Source organism: Cervus canadensis, chromosome 15 (assembly GCF_019320065.1).
Source record: "Cervus canadensis isolate Bull #8, Minnesota chromosome 15, ASM1932006v1, whole genome shotgun sequence".
Taxonomy (NCBI): domain Eukaryota; kingdom Metazoa; phylum Chordata; class Mammalia; order Artiodactyla; family Cervidae; genus Cervus; species Cervus canadensis.
The window spans coordinates 57,669,216-57,693,361 of NC_057400.1; the positions used below are offsets into that span (position 1 = coordinate 57,669,216).

Genomic DNA, 24,146 nt, shown 5'->3' on the forward strand with positions numbered 1-24,146 from the left:
CAGATATGTAAATATAGCAAGAATGATGAGAGTCAATTTCTCACTGGAGAAGTGAGCTACAAATAGGGAAGGGGAGATAGAAACATAAATGTAAATGTACGTGTGTGTATATACAGTTATATGGTCCTTAGAACTGTCCACTGAGAGGGCTTGATAGCAGAAACATCCTCAAATGCAATGCTCATTGAGTACCCAGATCTTGGTTTCTAATACCATTTTCCACTGAAAAGGACCAGAACTCCTTGAGAAGAGGCTAACATAAGGGATAGAGTAAGGAATATAAGATAAGCCCAAAATATCTTACTGTACCAGGAAGCAAAGAGGTGTTAAAAAAATGACAAGTCTCCTAAGTCAAAAGGACACAGAAGTGAGCTTGAAAGAGCACCTCTGGCCTGATTTGGGATAATCCGAGCATCAAAATAAATGATTGTAAGGGCTGTAACTCACTAGATAAAATAGAAAACCATGATCCATATGGATACATAAAAGTACATGGAGAATCTGAAAACAGTACATGGAGAATCTAATAAGAAATGAACTTTTTATGGTTTTTAAGCACCTCCCCACAAAAGGCTTGTTAGTTGTAAAGGGTAAAAGAGTACTTTATGGTAGGAAAGCCTGGACAGTACCAATTTCATCAAGAACATCATCACTGACGGAAGAAATTAAAATTATCTGAGACTTGACAGGACACGATGAGAGGAACATAGCATTGATTTCATGATATTCCTGTACAAGACCTAGAACCTGAAGTTAATCAAGAGGAAGCATCAGAAAATCCAAAGTGGCCACTAATCTTCAAAAGAATCAGATCTTGAAAATTAAAAAAAAAAACCAAAAAACCACTGAGCAACTATTTCAGACAGGAGACCAAATCTACATGGCAACTAAATCAAGTGAAAAAGGTTGAAATAAAACATAATAGTAGGACAACTGCCAAAACCTGAATGGTATATGAGGAGACACAGGAATACATCTATTTGAGTTTCTCAGTCACTCGGTCATGCTTGACTATTTGTGACCCTAAGGACTGTATTTGGCTTGCCAAACTCCTCTGTCCATGGAATTCTCCAGGCAAGAATACCGGAGTCGGTACTCATTCCCTTCCCCAAGGGATCTTCCAGAACCAGCGATTGAACCTGGGTCTCCTGTATTGCAGGTGGATTCTTTACCACCTGAGCCACCACAGAGGCCAATATAGTAGTAGTATTTTATAGTAAATAAACAGTAAGATATTCTAGGGAAATTGGATAAAAAAGTGTTCTTGGTACATATTGTAAATTTTTGTAAATTTGGTTTTGTTTAAAAATTTTAAAAATGTCTTTAAAGAAAGAAAGAGGTAAATATATAAATTCTTCTATGGAAAAACCACAAGGCATACTAGATATAACACTAAAAGTATTAAGTATAAAAGTATTAAGGTATAGAATGTATCATACGATACTATTTGTGTTCATGCAGACATATATGCATACATAAATGTATATATGTTTGTGTGTGTGTATGTTTTACTTTAGTTTTTTGCTTTGTTTTACTCTGAAACAAAGCACAAAATCCCTTAGCAAAGTTTGTTTGAAGGAATAGGATTAGGGGCCTGGGGAAATTTTTATTTTTTTACTTTTTATTACATACTTTTCTATATCCTTAAGTTTTGCCATGTGATGTTTTACTTTAAAAAATCTCAATGTTCAGCTTAATTAAGTAAAATCAGTACCAAATAAATTTAAAAACACAATTCTAATCATAATATCTGTTTGTATTTCTGGATGCCGGTAATCTTTCTTTCCACTTTACAAGGCTAAGAGAAAAAAAAAAAAATAGCACCACTGGAGACTTAGCACATAGCACAAATCCTGGTACATGGTAGACAATTATTAGCATGTGTGTGTCAGTCACTCAGTCATGTCTGACTCTGCAACCCCATGGACTGTAGCCCACCAGGCTCCTCTGTCCAAGGGATTCTCCAGTCAAGAGTACTGGAGTGGGTTGCCACTTCCTTCTCCAAATTATTAGCATATTATTGAGTAAATGCATGAGGCAGAAACTCAAATACATAGGGATTTCACTAATAGATGATTTCATCCTTTTTTGATGTATAGAAGGTCTGTGTTTACTGTTATGTCTGTAATATGTAGACTACACTTAGAGTAACAAAGTTCCTCTTTATGAAGACTTCAGAAAACTAAAGAAGTAGCAGAGACATCTTACTCAGAGAGATTATGTGTATGTAATATGTTTTGGAAAAAAGGAGTGTGTTTTAAGTATTAGAAAATAAATTCTGATTCACATTTTGCTCCATTAATCCAAAGCTCCAGGTTTAGGACACTCATCTTTAGAGAAGTTTTGCCTGACAAATAGCAAATCTACTCAGGGGCACTCACAAAGAATAACATATATGAAAGAAGGTGATATACATTATTCAAAATAAGGGATGCTTGAAGACAAATGAAAGCCCAACTAATAGATACTGCTAAATGCTAAAAGGATAACATGATATCCTTCCTGCTTGAGCTTGGTGCAAAGGCTTTGGGGTTTTATTGTTGAAAGAGGAACCCTGTAACAGGCTGTCATTTTGAGAGTGACATTGTGCTGCTTTCAGTCTTTTGGCTCTATCAGTAACTCGCATTTATTCCACACACGGTGGCTATTTCATTGCCTTTATCAGAAGTAGAAGAAAAACAAATCAATAAGGTAGATAGGTGAGAAATCAAGACATAAAAACCTCTGTGGTTATCTATATAACATTATGAATTTTCTTTGACTTGATGTGTCATCACAGCACAAGACTTGGCTGACTGATAGTTAAACCCTTCCCCGTCTTACTAGAGAGTTAAGAGGCATTAAATCCACTAGACAACTGATAAAGTCATACTTAGAAACAAGTAAGAATTGGTTAAAGCAAAAGAGCAGCATAACAGTTATCTTCAGCATCAAAATGGCAAACATTTGGAAACAATACCTATTGATTCCCCTTTGCCACTGACATTTACTCAAGGATGAAAACACAAATATACACACAGTGATTTAGCTGCATAATATACAACAAAGATATAGACTTGCTTACATTATTTTGACTTTAATATCTTCAGAGTACATGTTTTATCCCAAGATTTTTTTTTACCATTTGAGGAAAATCTGGCAAAAGGGTCAAATTATACAGGCTTTCTGCAAAATTAGGTAACTAACCCAGGATAAAATTATTTAGTATTGTTATTAATTTTATTGCAATATAATTGACATATATCATCATTTTAGTTTTCAGTATACAACATAATGATTCAATATTTGTAAGTATCAACTTTTTAAAAAATATTATGTAAGTTATATTTTGAAACACTATGTTCATTAATGTGTTTTTAGGTGAAGGACCTCCATCTATTAATAAATGTAAAGCAATGTAATGGTTAATCTTTAAAAAAAAAAGCTACTCAACAAACACACTAACAAAAGTCCAAAAAAGTTAATAAACATAGAGAAAATAAAATATTTGTACTTTTTTAGATTAATAATTGGGCATATTGTTTTCCATTATAGGTACATTGCCTTAAATGTGGCTGAAGGAAAGTGCACCGAGTGGAATATTTTAAAATGTAGCTAATGTATACTATAAAAATAAGTTTATCCTCTTTCCCAAACTCATGGACACACTATATTATACAGCCCACATAAAGCACTCAACCCCCTTCATCACACAAGTACAAAAATAAAACTAAAATCCCAATAAGACAGCCCCTGAGGCTGCTCTTTATAAGAACTTCAAATATGATCTTTAAATCTATAGGCTGATAAAGGAAGAAGTGAATGCTGCTCTGTAGGGGCCTCCTACGTCTTCAAGGGCGAAAGCATCAGCAGGGTACCACATGAATAGGTTGGTGTTAGAGTAGGAACTGAGATATGAACCCACCCCTGTGAATACTGTGGGGAACCTGAAGAAGGCTGTCCTCCTTACGGGAAGTGGCTAACACTAGTTTCTCTTCTCTTTATTGGGGACATTTTTAAAAAGTATGGGAAAAGAGTTAGGAAGCAATGAAAAACATTTCATAGGAGTGTTCCTTTCAATCATTTAGAAAAAAAGGAAGAGCCTCATTGGGCATGCCAAAACTGTACTGCCAGAAAAAAGTTTCAGTGTTAGATTAAAACTAAAATTCTGGGCTTCTTTTTTTCAACATGTTAGAGGATCAGCTAACCTTGGCTTAGACCGAGCATTTTAAGGTATAGATTTGGAAATATGACAAAGGCTATGACCAATATTGCTAGAGAGTCCAAGGTTAAACTGGTAAAATATAAAAATAAAGCCAACCATCATTAGGGCATTTTTAAAAAATTATGTGGTTTCATTTTTCAATTTCAATGAGTATTTTTCCAGAGTACAGGTATATGCTATTCATATAAAATACATGTTCAGTGATCTCCAAAACTGTACTTTCTACTGAGCCTCCTGATTCAGAGTCACGTGGTTTATCCTAAAACAGTGTTAACACTATGCCTGGACCTGTTTCATGTGTGTTTCAAAGAGTCGAGCAGTTTGTGCCCATGGATTCTGGGAAATGCTGCTTTTACAAGTGAGTGCTATGGGATTTCTATTAAATAAAAGCACAAGTTACTAACAGAGAGGCTTTAAAGGACTTGCCTGAGCAGCCAGGAAACTAGACGTTACGGTTATTATGGCAACTCTCATAGATACTCTCATCCAAAACAGTGGAATTGTTTGCTAGGCCCACAGCCCTTGACACTGTGCCATTTGCAGGTATTTGCATATTTGCTTCCCACTAGATGAGCAGTACTCTGAACACTAAGATATTTTCTTAATTTCTCAATTGCTACATATACTAGCATATATAGATACACAGAAATTATTTTTTAAATGAATGAACAACACCACTAAATAGTGTACCATAAACACCTCACTTATTTGGTAAACTCAACAGTTCAGAGTTCAGCAAAGCACCAGAAACTGTCTCCCATCCCTACCTCCAAAAGCATCAGAAGATTAATAATTCTTAAGAGAATTCCTAACGTCTCAAATAGTTAGTTTAGAATAATAACTGAGGCATACACTCCTTAAGGGCAGGAACCTTTTTTTCTTTGCGTACCCTGATATCCTCAGGGCCTATAAGGAGCATAATAAATGCTCAATAAAAATGTATTGGGTGAATGACTACAATAATGGTTATCTCTTTCCTAAATGCATATAAGAATGAAAATAATAGAATTCAAAACAAGGATCTGGAGCTGCTATGAACAGGCACTGCTGTGATACATGTCTCCAGATACTGTAGAATATCAGTAGGTCATAAAAAAGCATGATCAGGAATGCAAAAACATGACAAGTTGGAATTATTTCTTTTTAGGGGCAAACAGATCTCAGTCCCTCACTAGTCCTGTGCACCACTGCTGCATAGCACAATAATTTACATGTGCATTAAGGATCCCAAGTTAACATAAAATTTTAAAAGTCAATCAATGTCTAGAACATTAAAGAAAGCACAGAGGAATATGATAGAATAAAGGAAAATTCCCATAAATTGCTGTTTAAATTAAATATTGGGTGGAGAAGATGTTCTAAAATGAGTTCAGAAGACCATGTGTACTTCTTGTTCTATGCTTGCAGTTCTTTTCTCCATTTGTTGCCCATTCTGTGTGGGAAAAAGAGAGTCAGACATTGGAGACACTAGAGTATTCCTTCCTTGCGTGCTTTCTAGCAGTGGCTTCCTTCTATGCTATCCACTCTCACTGAGCAGTCTCCCTTTCTGTCTCCAACTTAGCCCACCAAATTTAGACACCTCCATTACCTCCCCTTCCTCTTCAAGAATGCAGACAGTTACAGTTGGTCAGCAGGAACCCTGACATCTACTGTTGACTCCTTAAACCTTTACCACTCCTGTGCAAACAGGTCCCTTGCTCAATTCTTTTTGAAAATACCAACTGATTACACTTTCAGTGTTCAATCAGAATTTCTTGATTGATACACTATGGTCTGTCTTCCTTTGTATGAGACTTAGATCAAATATATTAGGCACAAGTCAATTATCAAAGCAAATTGTCCCTATTTCCACCTACCATATGAAAGTACTCCCAAAGGCTCAAAAGACAACATGTGATCAGCAAGGCAAGCATTCTCTCATTTCAACAATATCCCCGCTAGGGAAAAAATCCAGACTGGCCTGTGTGACTTCCTCACATTGGCCAAGGCCACTTTAACCTTCCTGAAGGGATGGAAAATAATTGATGATTCTCTAAGTTACTTTGAAATATTTCCATGGAAAGAAACAGAGAAATGAACATGAGTAAGAGGAAACAAAGACAGTTTTAACAGAGAAATATAATGGATCTGGTTCAGCTAAATTTCAAGCAGACTACAGAGGAAGACCTTGGATTTGGTGATGTAAGGGATAAAGTAAGGGGCATTTCATGACCTCCCACCATAGGTGGACTGAAGCCTTGGGTGAGGGCTTTTACCTGCCCTACCTGGAACATAGTTAATAGTAAGCATAAAAACTGGATGGGAAGAAGAACTGGATTAAGTGCTAATTGCAACTTTCTTGGATGAAACATTTTGGTTAGGTCACTTTGGCTCTCTTATCTGAAACAGAGATCATGAAAAGCCTTATTAATTCCTCATGATGCTGTGGTTCCAAATATGTGAAGATTATTCTAACTTCTTGGGGATGACACTTTTAGAAGTCTAGGTTTGGGGAAATTTCACTAGTCACTCCTCAAAAGGGCTATATTAAGATATCACTATTTCTGCTAAAATATTTGCCTCCTACTGTCTTGATAACTCTTAGATTCTTCCATTGGAATGGCAGTAAGTAGACTTAAGATAATTCTACATGGGTTAGAGAATATCTGTTGGGCACCAGAACTTCCATGCTATTACATATGTATTCTTAAATCAACTTTGAAGCCTAATGGCTTTTTAAAATCAAGCTTCTTCCAAAATCCTCTTGGGAATATGATTTTTAAAGCATATGGATACAGACTCTGACCCAATATATTTTAAATAAGGCTCTTTGATTTGTCACATGCTTTTGAAATATGGCGTTTGCCTACCTGTTCTCTCTAGCTCCCTGAAAGCTAGGAAGACTCTTAAATAATTGTATCTTCAATGTTCTCTGAACTTCACTGCTAGTGGACTATCTCTGTCAGATAACCATGATGTCTACCTAAAGCATTCTCTGATCCTCACACTTGTGTTTTCTGCTGTCAAAGCCAAGAATTACAAAGCCAGTCTCTGGAATGTAAAACACTGCTACATGACTGTTCTGTATTAGAGGACTTCTCTCACAGAAAAGTGGAAACATGGGTGACAAGATCAATTACCTTAAAAGACAGTGAAAGTGAAAGTTGCTCAGTCATGTCTGACTCTTTGTGACCCCATGGGCTATACAGTTCATGGAATTCTCCAGGCCAGAATACTGGAGTGGGTAGCCTTTCCCTTCTCCAGGGGATCTTTCCAACCCAGGGATCGAACCCAGGCCCCCTGCATTGCAAGCAGATTCTTTACCAGCTGAGCCATAAGGGAAGCCCAAGAATACTAAGGTGTGTAGCATATCCCTTCTCCAGGGGGTCTTCGACCCACCCCCACCTTAAAAGAAGTTAACCTGAAAGGCAAGGGGGACTATATGTGCATTTCCAAATTGCTCATATAGCCTATCTCACCACATCACAATCTCTACAATGATAGCCTTCTTCCTTCTCCATCGGCTGTCCATCTGTAGAGGTGAGTATCAGTCTTGCAACATAAAAGCAAGGTAACCTGGGAATAAGGTCAGCAGGTGAAAATTTTAACAGATAACAGAAGCAAGACAACTCTACTTTGGAAAGAGAGAACAGAGACAAAAGAGAGAAGAGAGAAGGGAGAGAGAATGGATTGTAGATCCTCCTTTAAAGGAAACAAAAATCTTCCACTGAGTTATACCAATGCAGAAATTCACCCAACACTGCATGAATTCTCAAGTTTGATTCTCACTGGCTGATTCTGTATCCTTTCAACTAACTTCTCTATCCTGTAATTCCACACACATGTTAATGAATACTTAAAAGCAAATACCACACAGAGAAAGGAAATGATGATTTTCCACGTAAAAATGAAATCACAAACAGACCTAAATTCCAAATATACTGAGTTCTACTGGTATTAGTGGAAATAAAACAATGACTTTACAGCTGAGTAAGTCCAATGTAGTATTTAAAAAGAAAACATATTTCAACAGAACTGACAGACCAGTGAATCATTCTACATTTAATAGACTATATTAGTATCTAGAGATGTTAATGTTTAGTTTAGGAAAGGACTGCCTCTGAGTAAAACAGAAAAACAGTTAAATTTAGATTCTATTTTGTTTGGATTTATGTCAATGAGTGTGGTCACTGGTTTAAAGGAAAAACCAGAAGTTTAGCTTTTTTTAATATTATTAACATTTGTCCCAGAAAGACTACTATATATTTTATGGATGATGATACTTCTATCTCCCAAATTTAAAAATTGCTTTCTATAATAATTTTAAAAGACAGTGATTGACATAAAAAGGCACAACACATAAAGTTATAGCTACTAATTGGCATGCATTTATTCCCTAGGCAATGTGCCGAAGGTTTTATGCACATTAATTCGATTAATCCTTATGATACTGGAATTCCACAAGGCGGGCATTGTACTTCAAGTTAGCTAAAGACAAACGAAGTGAGGATGTCAGTCGCTCAGTCATGTCTGACTTTTTGCGACCCCATGGACTGGAGCCCGCCAGGCTCCTCTGTCCATGGGATTCTCCAAGCAAGAGTACTAGAGTGGGCAGCCATTCCCTTTTCCAGGGGATCTTCCCAACCCAGGGATCTTCCCAATCCAGGGATTGAACCCAGTTCTCCCGCATGGCAGCAGGTTCTTTCCAGTCTGAGCCACCAGGGAAGCTCAAAGACAAGGAAACAGAGGCTTAAAGAGGGTATGCGATTTGCCAAGGGTCACAGAAGAAAGAAGAGATGAAGCTGGAATTCAAATCCAAGCACATTTTGTTCTTTTCTTTTTCTCTTCATTTTTTTTTCATAATTAACAAGTATAAAAGCTACAACAAATAACCATATTTGACTTACTAGAACATAAATACTAGTTTCAAATATAAGTACTAAGCCACACTTTGCCGACAAAGGTCCGTATAGTCAAAGCTATGATTTTCCTAGTGGTCATGTATGGATGTGAAAGCTGGACCATCATAAAGAAAGCTGGTCACTGAAGAATTGATGCTTTTGAACTGTGGTGTTGGAAAAGACTCTTGAGAGTCCCTTGAACTGCAAGGAGATCCAACCAGTTAATCCTAAAGAAAATCAATCCTGAATATTCATTGGAAGGCCTGATGCTGAAGCTGAAGCTCCAATACTTTGACCACTTGACACAAAGAGCTGAGTCATTAGAAAAGACCCTGATGCTGGAAAAGATTGAAGGCAGAAAGAGAAGGGGACGACAGAGGATGAGATGATTGGATGGCATCACCGACTCCTGAGATGATTGGATGGCATCACCGACTCCATGGGCATTAGTTTGAGCAAGCTCTGGGAGTTGGTGATGGACAGGGAAGCCTGGAGTGCTGTAGTCCATGGGGTTGCAAACAGTGGAATATGACTGAGCAACTAAACTGAACTAAGCCAGACATAAGTTACATTGTACTAAAGAAAAAAAGAAAAGAAAAAACAATACAGTAAAATTGATACTCTATAGGCTTATGGAGTCCTTTGAGATCTTCACCTAGGGTACTGTTTCTCAAGACTTTTTTTTTTTTTCATTTCCCCCCTGTCTAATGAGTCTTCTTTACAATGATGTCTTTAATGGGGTGCTCCATGAAATTTTAATGCCACAGATATACTGCATGTCTGTTTATGTACTATATTAATACTTCATAAAGATAGTACTTTTTTTTTTACTTTTTTGCTTCTGAGAATGAATTTTTGCCCCTTGGCGAGCAATGAGAATGCTTAATCTAGAGGTTATATCTGTTTATCCCAAATCTTTAACCCACTAGCTATTACTTAGCATTGCATGGGATTAGGGTTTTAAATTTTTAGCTTCAAGTTTTTCAGTGAGCTAAAATGCAAACTCATAGACTATGTTGAGCCATTTGTACCTTAATGTGAATAGAAGAGCAGAAAGCCAAAATATACAATGGAGAAAAGATAATCCCTTTAACAAGTGTTGCTGGGAAAACTGGTCAACCACCTGGAAAAGAATGAAACTAGAAAACTTTCTAACACCATATACAAAAACAAACTCAAAACAGATTAAAGGTCTAAATGTAAGACCAGAAACTATAAAACTTAGAGAAAAACACAGGCAGAACACTCTCTGACATAAATAACAGCAAGATCCTCTATGACCCACCTCCCAGAGTAATGTTGAACTAAACACAAAAATAAACAAACAGGATCTAATTAAACTTAAAACTTTTTGCACAATGAGGGAAGGTGTAAAGAAAGGTGTAAAGGCAGCCTTCAGAATGGGAGAAAATAATAGCAAATGAAACAACTGACAAAGAATCAATCTCCAAAATACACAAGCAGCAGCTCAATACCAGAAAAACAAATGACCCAATCAAAGAATGGGCCAAAGAACTAAACATACATTTCTCCAAAGAAGACATACAGACGGCCAACACATGAAAAGATGGTCAACATCACTCATTATCGGAGAAATGCAAATCAAAACCATAATGAGGTACCATCTCACACCGGTCAGAATGGCCGCCACCAAAAAGTCTACAAGCAATAAATGCTGGAGAGGGTGTGGAGAAAAGGGAACCCTCTTACACTGTTGGTGGGAATGCAAACTAGTACAGCCGCTATGGAGAACAGTGCAGAGATTCCTTAAAAAACTTGAAATAGAACTGCCATATGACCCAGCAATCCCACTGCTGGGCATAAACACACTGAGGAAACCAGAATTGATAGACACGTGTACCTCAATGTTCATTGCAGCACTGTTTACAATAGCTAGAACTTGGAAGCAACCTAGATGTCCACCAGCAGACAAATGGATAAGGAAGTTGTGGTACATATACACAATGGAATATTACTCAGCTATAAAAAAGAACACGTTTGAGTCAGTTCTAATGAGGTGGAGAAACTGAAGCCTATTATACAGAGTGAAGTTAAGTCAAAAACAGATACACCAATGCAGTATATCCACACATATATGGAATTTAAAAGACGGTAATGATGACCCTATATGCAAGACAGCAAAAGAGACACAAATATAAAGAACAGACTTTTGGACTATGTGGGAAAAGGCAAGGGTGGGACGATATGAGAGAACAGCATTGAAACATGTATTTTACCATATGTAAAATGGATGACCAGGGCAGGTTTGATGCATGAAGCAGGACACTCAAAGCTGGTGGCTCTGGGACAACCCAGAGGGATGGGTAGGGATGGTTGTGGGTGGGGGGTTCAGGATGGGGGGGACACCTGTATACCCATGGCTGATTCATGTTGATGCATGGTGCAAACCACCACCACATTGTAAAGTAAGTAGCCTCCAACTAAAAAAAAACATTAAAAAAAAAAAAGAAAAACAGAAAGCCAGTCTGATAGGGGAAAGGTGAATGTAAGGGTCCCTCCTTACTGGAGCAGGGGTGGGAGGCGGGTGGGTGGTCGGGGAGCAGAGGGGAGATAGAGAGCCTCTGGTGCTGGAATGTCTCTGTCACCACTGAGCTTCAGTGTAGTCCTGTTGAACTTGTTAACATGAAGTAGGTCCTTTAAGAAGAGATACTAGCTTCCATTCATGATGAACAAGAAATCTTAGTCATAGCCACCTTAGTGACCGTCACCGTATTGATTAATGTGTAAATATTAGGTTTCCTGCCTAAGAAGAATTTTCTCTTTGGTCCCATTCAGGCCTGTTTGCATTTTCCCAGCTGCTACGTGGCCAGGAACAAGAAAGTTTGTGTAATGTTCCAAAGAAACCGCTCGACACCATGGCTCATTTTAACCCAGGTATGAATAGGAGACAGAGATGAATTCACAAATACTTCTTTCACATGCACTGTCAAATATAACTTTTCACTCCCAGAGGCCAAAATGGTCTTAACCATTGAAGTAAATATAGCTCACAACTATAATTTAGACTGAGTTCTGGTTGACTCTACATTCACACAGGAAAATAATTCACTTGTCTTGTTGGAACACTGCAGTAAATAACTATATAAAACCTATATAGTTTCAGCAACCCTAGACAGTATGGTGAATCTAAATAGAAATCAATGGTTGATAGTTTAATAAGATAATAATAATAATTATCTACCATTTATTGGTTGCCAACTTAAAGGCTAAAATGCTATACTCGATCCTTTATAAATACTACTGATTTAATTCTTCCTATGAGATAAACATTTGTATTGTCATTTACAGAGGAAATGAATTCAGAAAGGATGGATGATTTTCCTTGAACCACTTACCAAGTGAGGGAAGACGTCAAACCTCTGAAATCTGAAGCTCATGCTTTGCCACTTTAGCCACAGTGAAATTATCTCAGATAATTTCATATCTCATTGAAATGACAGAAAGATTCACGTCTGCAAACTTAATATCCAATCAATGGAGGAATCTTAGGCAAGTGAAGAGGTAATCCAGTACTTTGGCCACCTCATGCGAAGAGTTGACTCATTGGAAGAGACCCTGATGCTGGGAGGGATTGGGGCAGGAGGAGAAGGGGACAACAGCGGATGAGATGGCTGGATGGCATCACCGACTCGATGGGCATGAGTTTGAGTAAACTCCGGGAGTGATGGACAGTCCGGTGATGGACAGGAGTAAACTCTGGGAGTTGGTGATGGACAGTAAACTCCTGGCATGCTGCGATTCATGGGGTCGCAAAGAGTCGGACACGACTGAGTGACTGAACTGAACTGAACTGAACTGAAGAGGTAATGAATATGCTGTATAATACGTTCTGAGATTTTGCATGTGAGAAGCTACTTGTGCAGATGATTTCAAATGAAGTATCATTTTTTTAAAAAAAAAGTCTTTAAGACAGATATTGGTCAGAATTTTCTGACTTTGAGGGTTGTAAAACATACACTTGTATATATGTTTACCCTTGTAAATGAGGAACAAGATGGCAGCTATTTCACAGAGACACAGGTACACTTCCCAGAGACCGGGACTGTGGTCCTAAGTGGTCTGTATCACCCGCTCCCTGTTCATGGCATGGGACCGTATGATTTAAAGGACTGGCCACGTGAAAGGATGGTCCTTGTTTAAAATTTTCAGTATACACTACGTGTTGTATTAGAGTCTCTGACAAGACAGGATAATGAAAACTAGGAATTGCAGAAATGGAATTGCAAAAAAACAGTCAGGCTCTAAGAAATCATTTTATGGAGGAGGATACTCAGTGATTAGAAGCCATGTTAATGAGCCAGAACTCAAACTTAGGTCTCCTAATTCCTAGACCAGTAATTTTTCATAACAGCACACCGTTACCAAGTAGAATAATAAATAGGCTTGAAATTATAGCAAAATTGACCTAAATATACATCATCAATTATAAGCTTCTCTGTGCAGACTGACCTAATTAAATAATTTAAACACATGGACAACAAAGCAGAAATATAATTTATCTTTTAAACTACTAACATGATTATGCTTACTATGTACCAAATGGATAATCAAACATCCCTATATAGTGATAATATGAGTAGCTCCAAAACAAAGGCTGAAATTGTTCTCAAATGTGAAGTAATGTGTGCAACTGGTCAAAGTATAACAACTGCAATAAAAGATGTTTTCACTTAATTTCCTGGAGATTTCAGATGTTTGTTTAGCTTTTATTAACTGGAAAATTCCTCTACTCATTGTACACTTATTGACATATTCTATTAGGAAAATGTTTGTTTTCCAAAAAAATAATCCAAGCCACAAAATTCAGCCAGTATTTCACAATATTAACTTGACAATAAAGTATTTTATCATTAAAACATTTTTAAAATGTTTATGTAGCCACCAATGAAATTCTTACCTAATTATGCTCCTCTGAGAAAGCTTTCTATATCAGATCTTTGAAAGATTTTTCTAGATTTCTCTTAAGACTAATGCATGCAAATGCTATATTTTAAAATATATTGTATAAGATATCATTATGAACATTACTAAAGAGATGCAGCATACAAACTTTACCTTTTCAATGTTCTATTACTTAAAACTAATTTTATAGCTGAGAGTCTAGGCATTTTCCATACATTTTAAACATTAATAAAATAATCATGTAGAATCACCCCTTTCTAGAAGACTCATCATAGCATTTTAACAACATATGGAAGTCCAACATATTTTTAAACCAGAAGTCATGTTAGCATTTAGTTCATGAAGACTCAGTGTCTATAACAACTACTGATTAAACCCCCAAATGTTGTGCTTATCTTAATAGAAGGAAAAACATACAGTTATGTGAGTCATGACTACTTCCTTAACTTAGACACACATTTACAACATTATTCTAAATTGTTAAACCTCATCATCCCAAATCCTAGGATGACAGATAATACTAATCATGGCATTGCTCAGTACTATATGAAATCTGTACAAATCTGGAAAATTACAGCTAAAACCAAGTATACCTCCATATGTATTTCCTATCACTTTCAAACAAAACCATCATTTGTAAGTCTTGTTACTTACCTAGAAGCATGTTTCTCAGCAGTAGTCAATTCAGGCAGTCTGAAAACTCTGTATAATAAAGGTATCAAGAGCTGAGAAGTATGTTAGGCTGCTACAGGTTTTATTACAGTGAGAGTGGGAGCCCTCACAAACTCTTCCTTGTACCCTAAGCCTCCTGGAATACTGGACTGACTCCACTCACTCGCTGTGGACCTTGGTTGAAACTAACAAACAATACAGAGACTGTCAGTAGATGCTGCCTCCTCAGCCCACAGAGCCAAAAAAAATTATGGAAAAGTAGGTTATTTCACTGGAGTTGGAGATGTAAATTTTGAATTGATCATGCTGTTTCTTTAAAATTCCGAGTAGCATTTTCTACTAAATTAACAAATAAAACAAGTGAAACTCATGCAAACAAGCTTATAAAATCATATTTAAAAAATCTAACTACCCAATTTTCCCCCAATGCTTTTTTCTAAAATTTAAAATATATTTAACTCTAAACTAAAAAGAAATTCTGCTGCAAAATAAGCTCTGTATAATATACATGTTTTTAGGGAAGACTGTATATTAAAATTATATCACTCAACAAGAATCAGAGAATGCAAATATTTTTATTATTTGGTGTTATGAGCTTGAGCCTCCAATGAGGTTTCAGTTTCACAAAGGATTGTTTGTTTGATTCCAATACAAAGATAATTATTTCTGAAATAGGTTTCTCCTGAGAGAACAAACCTTACAGTTTTAAAGCAATAAGGATATTGCAGTGCATATTTAACAAAGGAATATCTCATTTCTTTGTGTTTTTCTACTGGCTGTGAATTAACAATTTAAAAGGAGAAAAATCTATCTGACCTCAAAGGAAGAATACATAGCATGCCAGCTAACACTAAAGCCAGTAAGTTGAATGTGATTTCTGAGACTATGTTTTTTAAAGTAGAAAATAAAATGACACACCCAAATATTACATATTTTAGCAATTGTTTTTAAATTATCCTGCAGCAGATATTTCTTTTTACATATTATAATGTCAGTGCACAGAAATTAAACTATGTATACCTTCCTGGGATCCAGATCCTTGAGCAGTACGTTTTCCTGGTATTCATTCATGTTTCTGTATTTCCCTATTAAAGATAATTTTGGGATTCAACTTTTACATGATCAGCTACTCTTATTTTGATTAAAACAGGCTGAAAAGTTTAATAAAAATGAGAGTCTGAGAAAGAGGTAAATGGGAAACTAATCTAGGAACAAAGAGAACAAAAGGAGAGAGGTAGTCAAGGATGATGATGATAAAACAGACCAACATCTGGGGTTTTTCGGCCATTGTAAAATGTAGGCCTTGCATATATCAAATATATATATATTTGGATGTAGTGACCTGAAGGATTATGCATATAAATTCGCATATGGGGTAAACCAAGTTTCAATAGGGACAGGTGTACGCATGTGTGTATGTTTACACTAATGAACGTTTTTCTATAAATGTGGAAGGAAGCCTCTCTCCCTGCCCTTGACACCCCATTCACTTTTACCTAGTGGTTGTCCCACTTGAGTGACATCAGAATCCCCTGAAGGGCTTGTTAAAAACAGACTGCTGGGCCCAAGCCCTAGAGTCTCTGATTCAGTCTGTCCAGGGTGGGGCCTGAGAATTTATATTATAACAAATTCTCAGGCGATGCTGAAGTTTCTGGTCCTGGGACCACACTTTGAAAACCATTGCTTTAGCTCATTATGCCATCCTATAATCTAGCATGAAGATATATCCAATGTAAATTGTTTATTACTGTATTACACAGATTCTAAGGGCTTCTTCACCTGCATGTTTTCACAGCTCTGAATCAGGATGTGTCTATAATTAATCACAACTTACAGAAACTATGCAGAGGGCAGCACCCACAACGTGCAGTATCAGTGTCTGCACGGACTTGGTCACAGCTGTTCATATTGTCTCTTCAGTTGAGTGATATCACTTTTGAATGATATCAAATGTTGAGTTTGCCATTTAAAAGTAATTTTTTTAAATGAGTGCTTTAAAAAGCACACTGCGATTTGATTTTAAAAATAAGTCATTGCATACAAAGATGAAATACAAACAGGTGTGGTGTGTGTACTTGTTATTGATGAAGCAGATGTTAATTACTGGAGAAATGACAGCAACTTCAGACTTTCTTGGAAAGCAGCTTTCCATTCCATTAGAGGATATAAGAATGGTAACCACTAGCGGAAGAAACTGCGGTACATGTAAAGTTTTGCCTATCAGAGGCCCAGAAATGCTGCTGAAGCTAGACGGAGCTAGACGGAATCACCAAATCCCTCTGAACAGAAATTTAAATGTGATTTGCTGGTATGAATAATTCACAGGTCCAGAGGGAATCTCTTTAAAGCTCTGCATCATAGTTCATTGACAGTTGCTGTTGCTGGGGGCCTACTCTTCAGACATGCACATTTCCACTCAGCGACACTTCGTGGGACCAAGCTACAGAAGCTGATCCTCTCAGATGAGTTGAAGCCCACTCACCGAAAGAGGGAGCTGTCCTCCTTGAGCCCGCCCCCGACACAGGGCTGCCTCCCTCTAAAAGGACTCACCAGTGCTCTAAGGCAGATGCCATTGCCAGCATAAGTCTCAGCAGCAATCTGAAATGAACAGCCAGCCACCCTAAAGTGGAGAATGAGGAAGAGGAGCTCTCCTCCAGCACTGAAAGTATTGATAATTCATTCAGTGCCCCCATCAGACTGGCTCCTGAGGGAGAATTGCATCAAGTCCCTGATGGCGATTGGCAAGCGGCTGGCCACACTCCCCACCAAGGGACAGAAGACACAGCAGCGGATCTCACAGCTCTTCCTGCTCACCCACAAGCTCCCCGCCGGAGTCTGGCTGCCCACTGCCGGCTGTGACCATCACGTGGTCCACGTGCCCCACACCCAGGCTGTCGTCCTCAACTCTAAGGACAAGGCTCCCTACCTGATCTATGGGGAAGTCCTCCAATCTGAAAACTTCAACACCACTAGTGTCCCCTCCCGGATCCCCGAGAACCGAATTCAGAGCACCCGGTCTGTAGAGAACCTGCCCGAATGTGGCATCACCCACGAGTAGCAGGCAGGCAGCTTCAGCACTGTGCCCAGCTATGACAACGGTGACGAGGCCTGGCTGGTGGAGGACACAGGCGAGCTGCAGGGGGAGCTCCCTGAAGTGCACACCGACACCTGTGACAACATCTCCCAGCTCTCCGCGGACAGCATCACCAGCCAGGAAAGCAAGGAGCCTGTGCTCATTGCAGCAGGTGACATCCGACAGCGCCTTTCCGAGCAGCTGGCTCACACCCCCACAGCCTGCAAACGAGACCCAGAAGACCCTTCTGCGGTTGCTCTCAAAGAGCCCTGGCAGGAGAAAGTGGTTAGGGTTTCCCCTATGGCCATCCCCCCAGTGGGAGGCTCCTGTCAGTTATGGTCAAGTGTGGGGATGACCTTCGGCAGGACCTGTTGGCCTTCTAGGGGTTAAAGCAATTGCAGTCCATTTGGGAACAGGAGTGAGTACCCCTGTGGATCGAGCCATGTGATATTCTTGTGATTTCGGCCGACAGTGGTCAACGCTGTCTCCATACCCCAGGTGAAGAAGCACTCACAGCCCTCCCTGCTCGATGAGTTCCTACAGGAGCGTGGCAGTCACACCACTGAGGCATTCCGCAGTGCCCAGCGCAATTGTGTGCAGAGCTGTACTGGCTACTGCTTGGTCTGCTACCTGCTGCAGGTCAAGGACGGACACAATGGAACATCCTGTTGGACGCAGAAGGCCACATCATCCACGCCGACTTTGGCTTCATCCTATCCAGCTCACCCCGAAACCTGGGCTTTGAGACATCAGCCTTTAAGCTGACCGCAGAGTCTGTGGACATGATGGGCGGCCTGGATGGTGACATGTTCAGCTACTACAAGATGTTGATGCTGCAGGGGCTGATCGCGGCTCGGAAACACAGGCGTAAGGTGGTGCAGATCGAAGAGATCGTGCAGCAAGGCTCTCGGCTTCCTCGCTTCCATGGCTCCAGCACCATCTGCAACCTCAAGGAGAGGTTCCCCACGAGCATGACTGAGGAGCAGCTCCCTGGTGGAGCAGACGGTGGATGGCAGCATGCAGTCTATCACCACCAAACTCTGTGACGGCTTCCAGTGCCTTATCAATGGCATCATGTTCCTCCCTCCTCAGGCCCAGTGTGATGGGGGTGCTCAGGGGACCCTCCCTGGGAAGGCCCTTGGAGAAACCCTAAGCCAGGAAGGCCCACCCACCCAGCAATCCACCAAGGGAAATGGAAGGCAAGAAATACAAAGGATCATGTGGTAACCATAGAACTTGCCGGGGGGGTGGGGAGAGCCAGCTGTGGGGCCCAGGCTGACCGGGGCTCCCTTGCCGCCACCCCAGCTGTGTCAACATTACCCCCTGATGGACTCCAGGACTCACTGCCCTCAAGAGAACATAAGTGATAAACGTGAGGGGCGCTGGGGCCTCGCTTCTCCCCACCAGGGTCCGAGAGGTTCTTTCCACAGGCCATCCTCTTCATGTATTCTGGGTCCCAGGAAGGAGAAGACAGTCAGTCGGTTCTTGGTACTTAGGACTTGATCCTGTGGTTGGCCACGCTGCTGCCTGGCTGTCCGCTCCCAGGGACTGAGCCCTAGCCCGAGTTCCCCTGGGTAGGTGGGCTTTGGCATAGGGTCCTGCACTTGCTGAGGGCCCGCATCCCAGAAGTGAGGAAGGGAATGATCACGGCCCCTCCAGTCTTAGGGTACTGGCCTAGCCTCGGGGAATTCCTTGCCTGATCCCTTCCCCACACCCAGAGAAATAGCTCTCAATTTTTTATTTTTTATTTTTGTTTGAAATAAAGTCCTTAGTTAGCCCCCCCCCCCCAAAAAAAATTTGTTTCCTAGTGATACATAAAGTAATGACGTGAATGGATACTCTAGACTTCTGTGGTGGTCCAGTAGGTAAGACTCCACACTTCCACTGCAGGGGACACAAGTTCCATTTGCAGTTGGGGAAATTCCACATGCCAAGGAGTACAGTCAAAAAAAAAATTAAGAAAATCTGAGGTTTGATAAAATGTGATATTATTTGGAAATAAAACAATTATTCTTGGGAGAAGCTATTTACAAATTAATGAATAAGTTGACTTAAAGCAGGTTTTTCTTGTTGTTATTCAAAATGTGGTGTGAAAAAACCTAAAGAACCACCCAGGATATCTGCTAAAAACACATATATCTGGGACTACCAGAGATCCACCGACTCAAGTTATCTTTGGTATGAAGACTGACCATTTCACCTCTAAGTAAACAGCAATTTAATAAGAATAGAAATACTGGAGGACTCTTAAATGTTTGTGGTAATAATGTATTTCTGAAAAGGAAGCCACCTTTGATTCCAAATCAATTACAATAAACCTTGCGTATTGCCTAAATGAGTAAAGCTACATATGGATGCCTCTGTGACAGTTTATCTCCACAGGAACTTTTAAAAACTGTAACACCAAACTGCATACATATCTCAATGGCCCTTTGTGACGGCAGAAGAGAAAAAGCCAGAAGCAAAGGTGCATGCTCATCTGACCAGATGCAAAGCAAGTAATGCTTTATAGGAGGACATGATAATAAAAAGGATAAATACATAGCAGCACCACATGTTCAATAAGACTCCAACCTCTGGCCCAGTACAGAGTAAGGTCTCTATGTAAGCCTCCAGTGGTGTGAAGGATTTGAAAGAAATGATAAAATAACCAGGATGAAACTGACCAGCTGTTAAGTTGCCAGTTGTAAAGCTGGTCACTAGTTGTAAAACTAGTCACTGTAAAGTGAGCAGTTGTAAAGGTAGTGGAGGTGATGGAATCCCAGTTGAGCTATATCAAATTCTAAAAGATGATGCTGTGAAAATGCTGCGCTCAATACGCCAGCAAATTTGGAAAACTCAGCAATGGTCTCAGCACTGGAAAAGGCCAGTTTTCATTCCAATCTCAAAAAAAGGCAATACCAAAGAATGTTCAAACTACTGCACAATTGCTCTCATCTCACATGCTAGCAAAGTAATACTCAAAATTCTCCAAGTCAGGCTTCAATAGTACATGAACAGAGAACTTCCAGATGTTCAAGCTGGATTAAGAGAAGGCAGAAGAGCCAGAGATCCATTTGCCAACATCCGTTGGATCACTGAAAAAGCAAGAGAGTTCAGAAAAATGTCTACTGCTGATTTATTGATTAGGCTAAAGCCTTTGTGTGGGTCACAACAAACTGTGAAAAATTCTTAAAGAGACCAGAGCACCTGACCTGCCTCCTGAGAAATCTGTATGCAGGTCAAGAAGCAACAGTTAGAACCGTACATGGAACAACAGACTGGTTCCAAATTGGGAAGGATACATCAAGGATGTATGCTGTCACCCTGCTTATTTAACTTATATGCAGAGTATATCATGCAAAATGCCAGGCTGGATGAAGCACAAGCTGGAATAAGATTGCTGAGAGAAATATTAATAACCTCAGATATGCAGATGACACCACCTTTATAGCAGAAAGCAAGAGGAACTGAAGAGTCTCTTGATGGTGAAAGAGGAGAGTGAAAAAGTTGGCTTAAAACTCAACATTCAGAAAACTAAGGTCATGGTATCCAGTCCCATCACTTCATGAGAAATAGATGGGGAAACAATGGAAATGGTGAGAGACTTTATTTTGGGGGGCACCAAAATCACTGCAGACAGTGACTGTAGCCATGAAATTAAAAGACGCTTGCTCCTTGGAAGAAAAGCTAGGACCAACCTAGACAGCATATTAAAAAGCAGAGACATTACTTTGCTGACAAAGGTCCATCAAGTCAAAGCTATGGTTTTTCCAGTAGTCATGTATGGATGTGAGAGTTGGACTATAAAGAAAGTTGAGCACTGAAGAAAAGATGCTTTTGAACTGTGTTGTTGGAGAAGACTCTTGAGAGTCCCTTGGACTGCTGGGAGATCCAACCAGTCCATCCTGAAGGAAATCAGTCCTGAATATTCATTGGAAGGACTGATGCTGAGGCTGAAAGTCCAATACTTTGGCCACCTGATACAAAGAACTGACTCATTGGAAAAGACCCTGATGCTGGGAAAGATTTAAGGCAGGAGGAGAAGGGGACAACAGAGGATGAGAGGGTTGGATGGCATCATTGACTCGGTGGACATGAGCAAGTTCCAGGAGTTGGTGATGGACAGGGTAGCCTGTCTTGCTGCAGTCCATGGGGTCACAATGAGTTGGACACGACTGAGCAACTGAACTGAACTGAACTGAAAGTTGCCCAATATCAACAAGTCTATTTCCTTAATAAAAGAATAAAGATATGGTTAGAGTCGATTTCTATGGCCCATCCTAGCTCTAAAATTATATAACATTTAAAAGCATTTAAAAGGGTGTGGCTCTTTTAGTTTTATTAGGAAAAAACCTTATAAAAGTGAATGACTGATGAATCTAAGATAAAAGACATTTGTGATGGTTTGAATTATGTCTTTTCCCAGTCCTCCATTCATATGTTGAAGACACTAATGCCCAGTTTCTCAAAATGTGATCTTGTTTGGAGGCAGATTCTTTCCAGAGGTAATCAAGTTAAGATGAGGTTGCTAGGGTGGGCGTTCATCTGATACATCTGGTGTCTTTATTAAAACTGAGAAATTTGGATGCAGATTGGCACAGAGGGAGACTGTGTAGAGACACAGGGAAAAGACAGCCGTCTGCCAGCCAAGGAGAGGCGCCTGAAATAGATCCTTTCCTCTGAGCTCTCAGAAGGGAGCCCACTGAGACACCTTGAATTCAGAATTTCAGCCTCCAAGACTGTGACAGGGCCTATTTTTGTTGTTTAAGCCATCTAGTTTGTAGTACTTTATGACAGCAGGCCTAGCAAAACAAATGGGTACTGTTACTAGGTCCTTGATGCTAAGTACATGCTAACTTTTCAGAAGTTTGAGTAGTAGTTAGGGTGCTATTTTTGAAAGTTAGAACTCAGATGTTTTACATTTGTTCTTTCTTTAATGTTTCTTTAATCAGGTTGGTTGTGCATTTGTCTATTTAAGTAGATTTTAAGTAGCTATTTCATCTTTTTTAATATATACTTGCTTTCCTCTAGTCCACTAATATTTGCTTCTGTCTTTATTAATGTCTGCTTCCTAACATCCTTTGACTAATTTTGATACATATTTTCTAGTTTTTAAGATGTATACATGCCTCATATATTTTCAATTTTTTGTTTTTTAATATGAAATCCCATTTAGGGGTACAATTTTTAATATTTTCCCTTCCATTAACGTTTAGATAATCTATCACTTTTAGTTTAGATCTTTCTCTTCTCTCTTTACTTGATGGTTAGTAGGACCGAGAGATAGAAATAACATGTTATCTTTTATTCTAGCTTTATTATTAATTAATTTAGCTTGGCCTTGGGCCAGTCACTCATTTTCCATGGGCTTCTGTGATACTGACTGTGTGAGAATTAAACCAATTAAATATGATAATATTTGAGACCATAAATTGCTATACAAATTTAAGTCATTTAAGTCATTGTTTTAATTATTTTTGACCAACTCACTATTCACAAAGAAATTAGGACAACCCTGGGGATATCAGAATTGCTTAACTTTATAGTTTTAACTTAATTTCTGCTTGATGTATTAGTAATAATCTCTCAAATTGCCTGTAAGTTTATAATCTTATGGAAAAATAGCAATAATTCACCTACTAGCTCAATTTATTTATATATATATATATTAGTTGATGAATTTCTTTGAAGGAGAGAAACCATTTTAAACACTCACCTCCTGAAATAATCTGTCATTATCATTTAAGAGTGGGAACAAAACGAACTAGCATTACCTAAATTCAGCTATGTGTCAAGCACTTTATTAGGTGTTTTACATTCAATTATTTTAACAACAATTGCACAGATGAAGATACTAAGAAAGCATAAGCAAACTGCCCAAGGTTATAAATCTGATCCAGTCCTTCCCAGCTCCCTCCCTATAAAATGAGTCAGTAAAGACAGCAGAGTTAAACTAAAGTTTTTATCTAACAACTTTCAGAGAATGTAAAGTAGTTCTTTTTTTAAAATTGAAAATATAAATCATGTTTAGGTAAAAGTAAATGTGGTTTTAAAAAGCAATGGTCCTTTTGTTTCTCTTTGAATCTTTTTTTCTTCATAAGAGACTTTTATTTTTCCTTTTTGTTTCCTTTAGGGGAGAACAAAAGTATCTGAGAGCAATCATTTACTTTGAACTACACCATTTTTTCAGAATTTCCTATCATGCTAAATATTAAGTTCATCTTATGTATTAATTCAAGAGTTCTTATGTGTAGTATCTAAAATACATGTAAAATTCTTCAGTAGCATTCATTTTTAATATTTAGTTTTTTGCTTAAAACCACCTAAAGGCATTAACTACTATTATTTCTGATGAGATTATGCTTAACCAAGGAAAAATTGTAGCCTAATCAGCTTTGTAATTTTCTACAAG

At 38.8% G+C, this 24,146-nt stretch overlaps 1 protein-coding gene across 5 annotated transcripts in view; it reads right to left on the minus strand.

The window, feature by feature from the left end:
• The window catches only part of ZNF385B (zinc finger protein 385B), a 333,103-nt gene that overhangs the window by 199,176 nt on the left and 109,781 nt on the right, over positions 1-24,146 (minus strand). Inside the window, exon 1 of one of the 5 annotated variants that reach the window (XM_043487746.1) lies at positions 14,662-14,870. The exons of the other annotated variants lie outside the window; for them this stretch is intronic. Within the exon in view, the coding sequence (XP_043343681.1) occupies positions 14,662-14,671 (10 nt within the window). The 5' untranslated portion in view covers positions 14,672-14,870. Of the gene's footprint in view, positions 1-14,661; positions 14,871-24,146 lie in introns of those variants that run through there. 5 annotated transcript variants of the gene reach the window in all.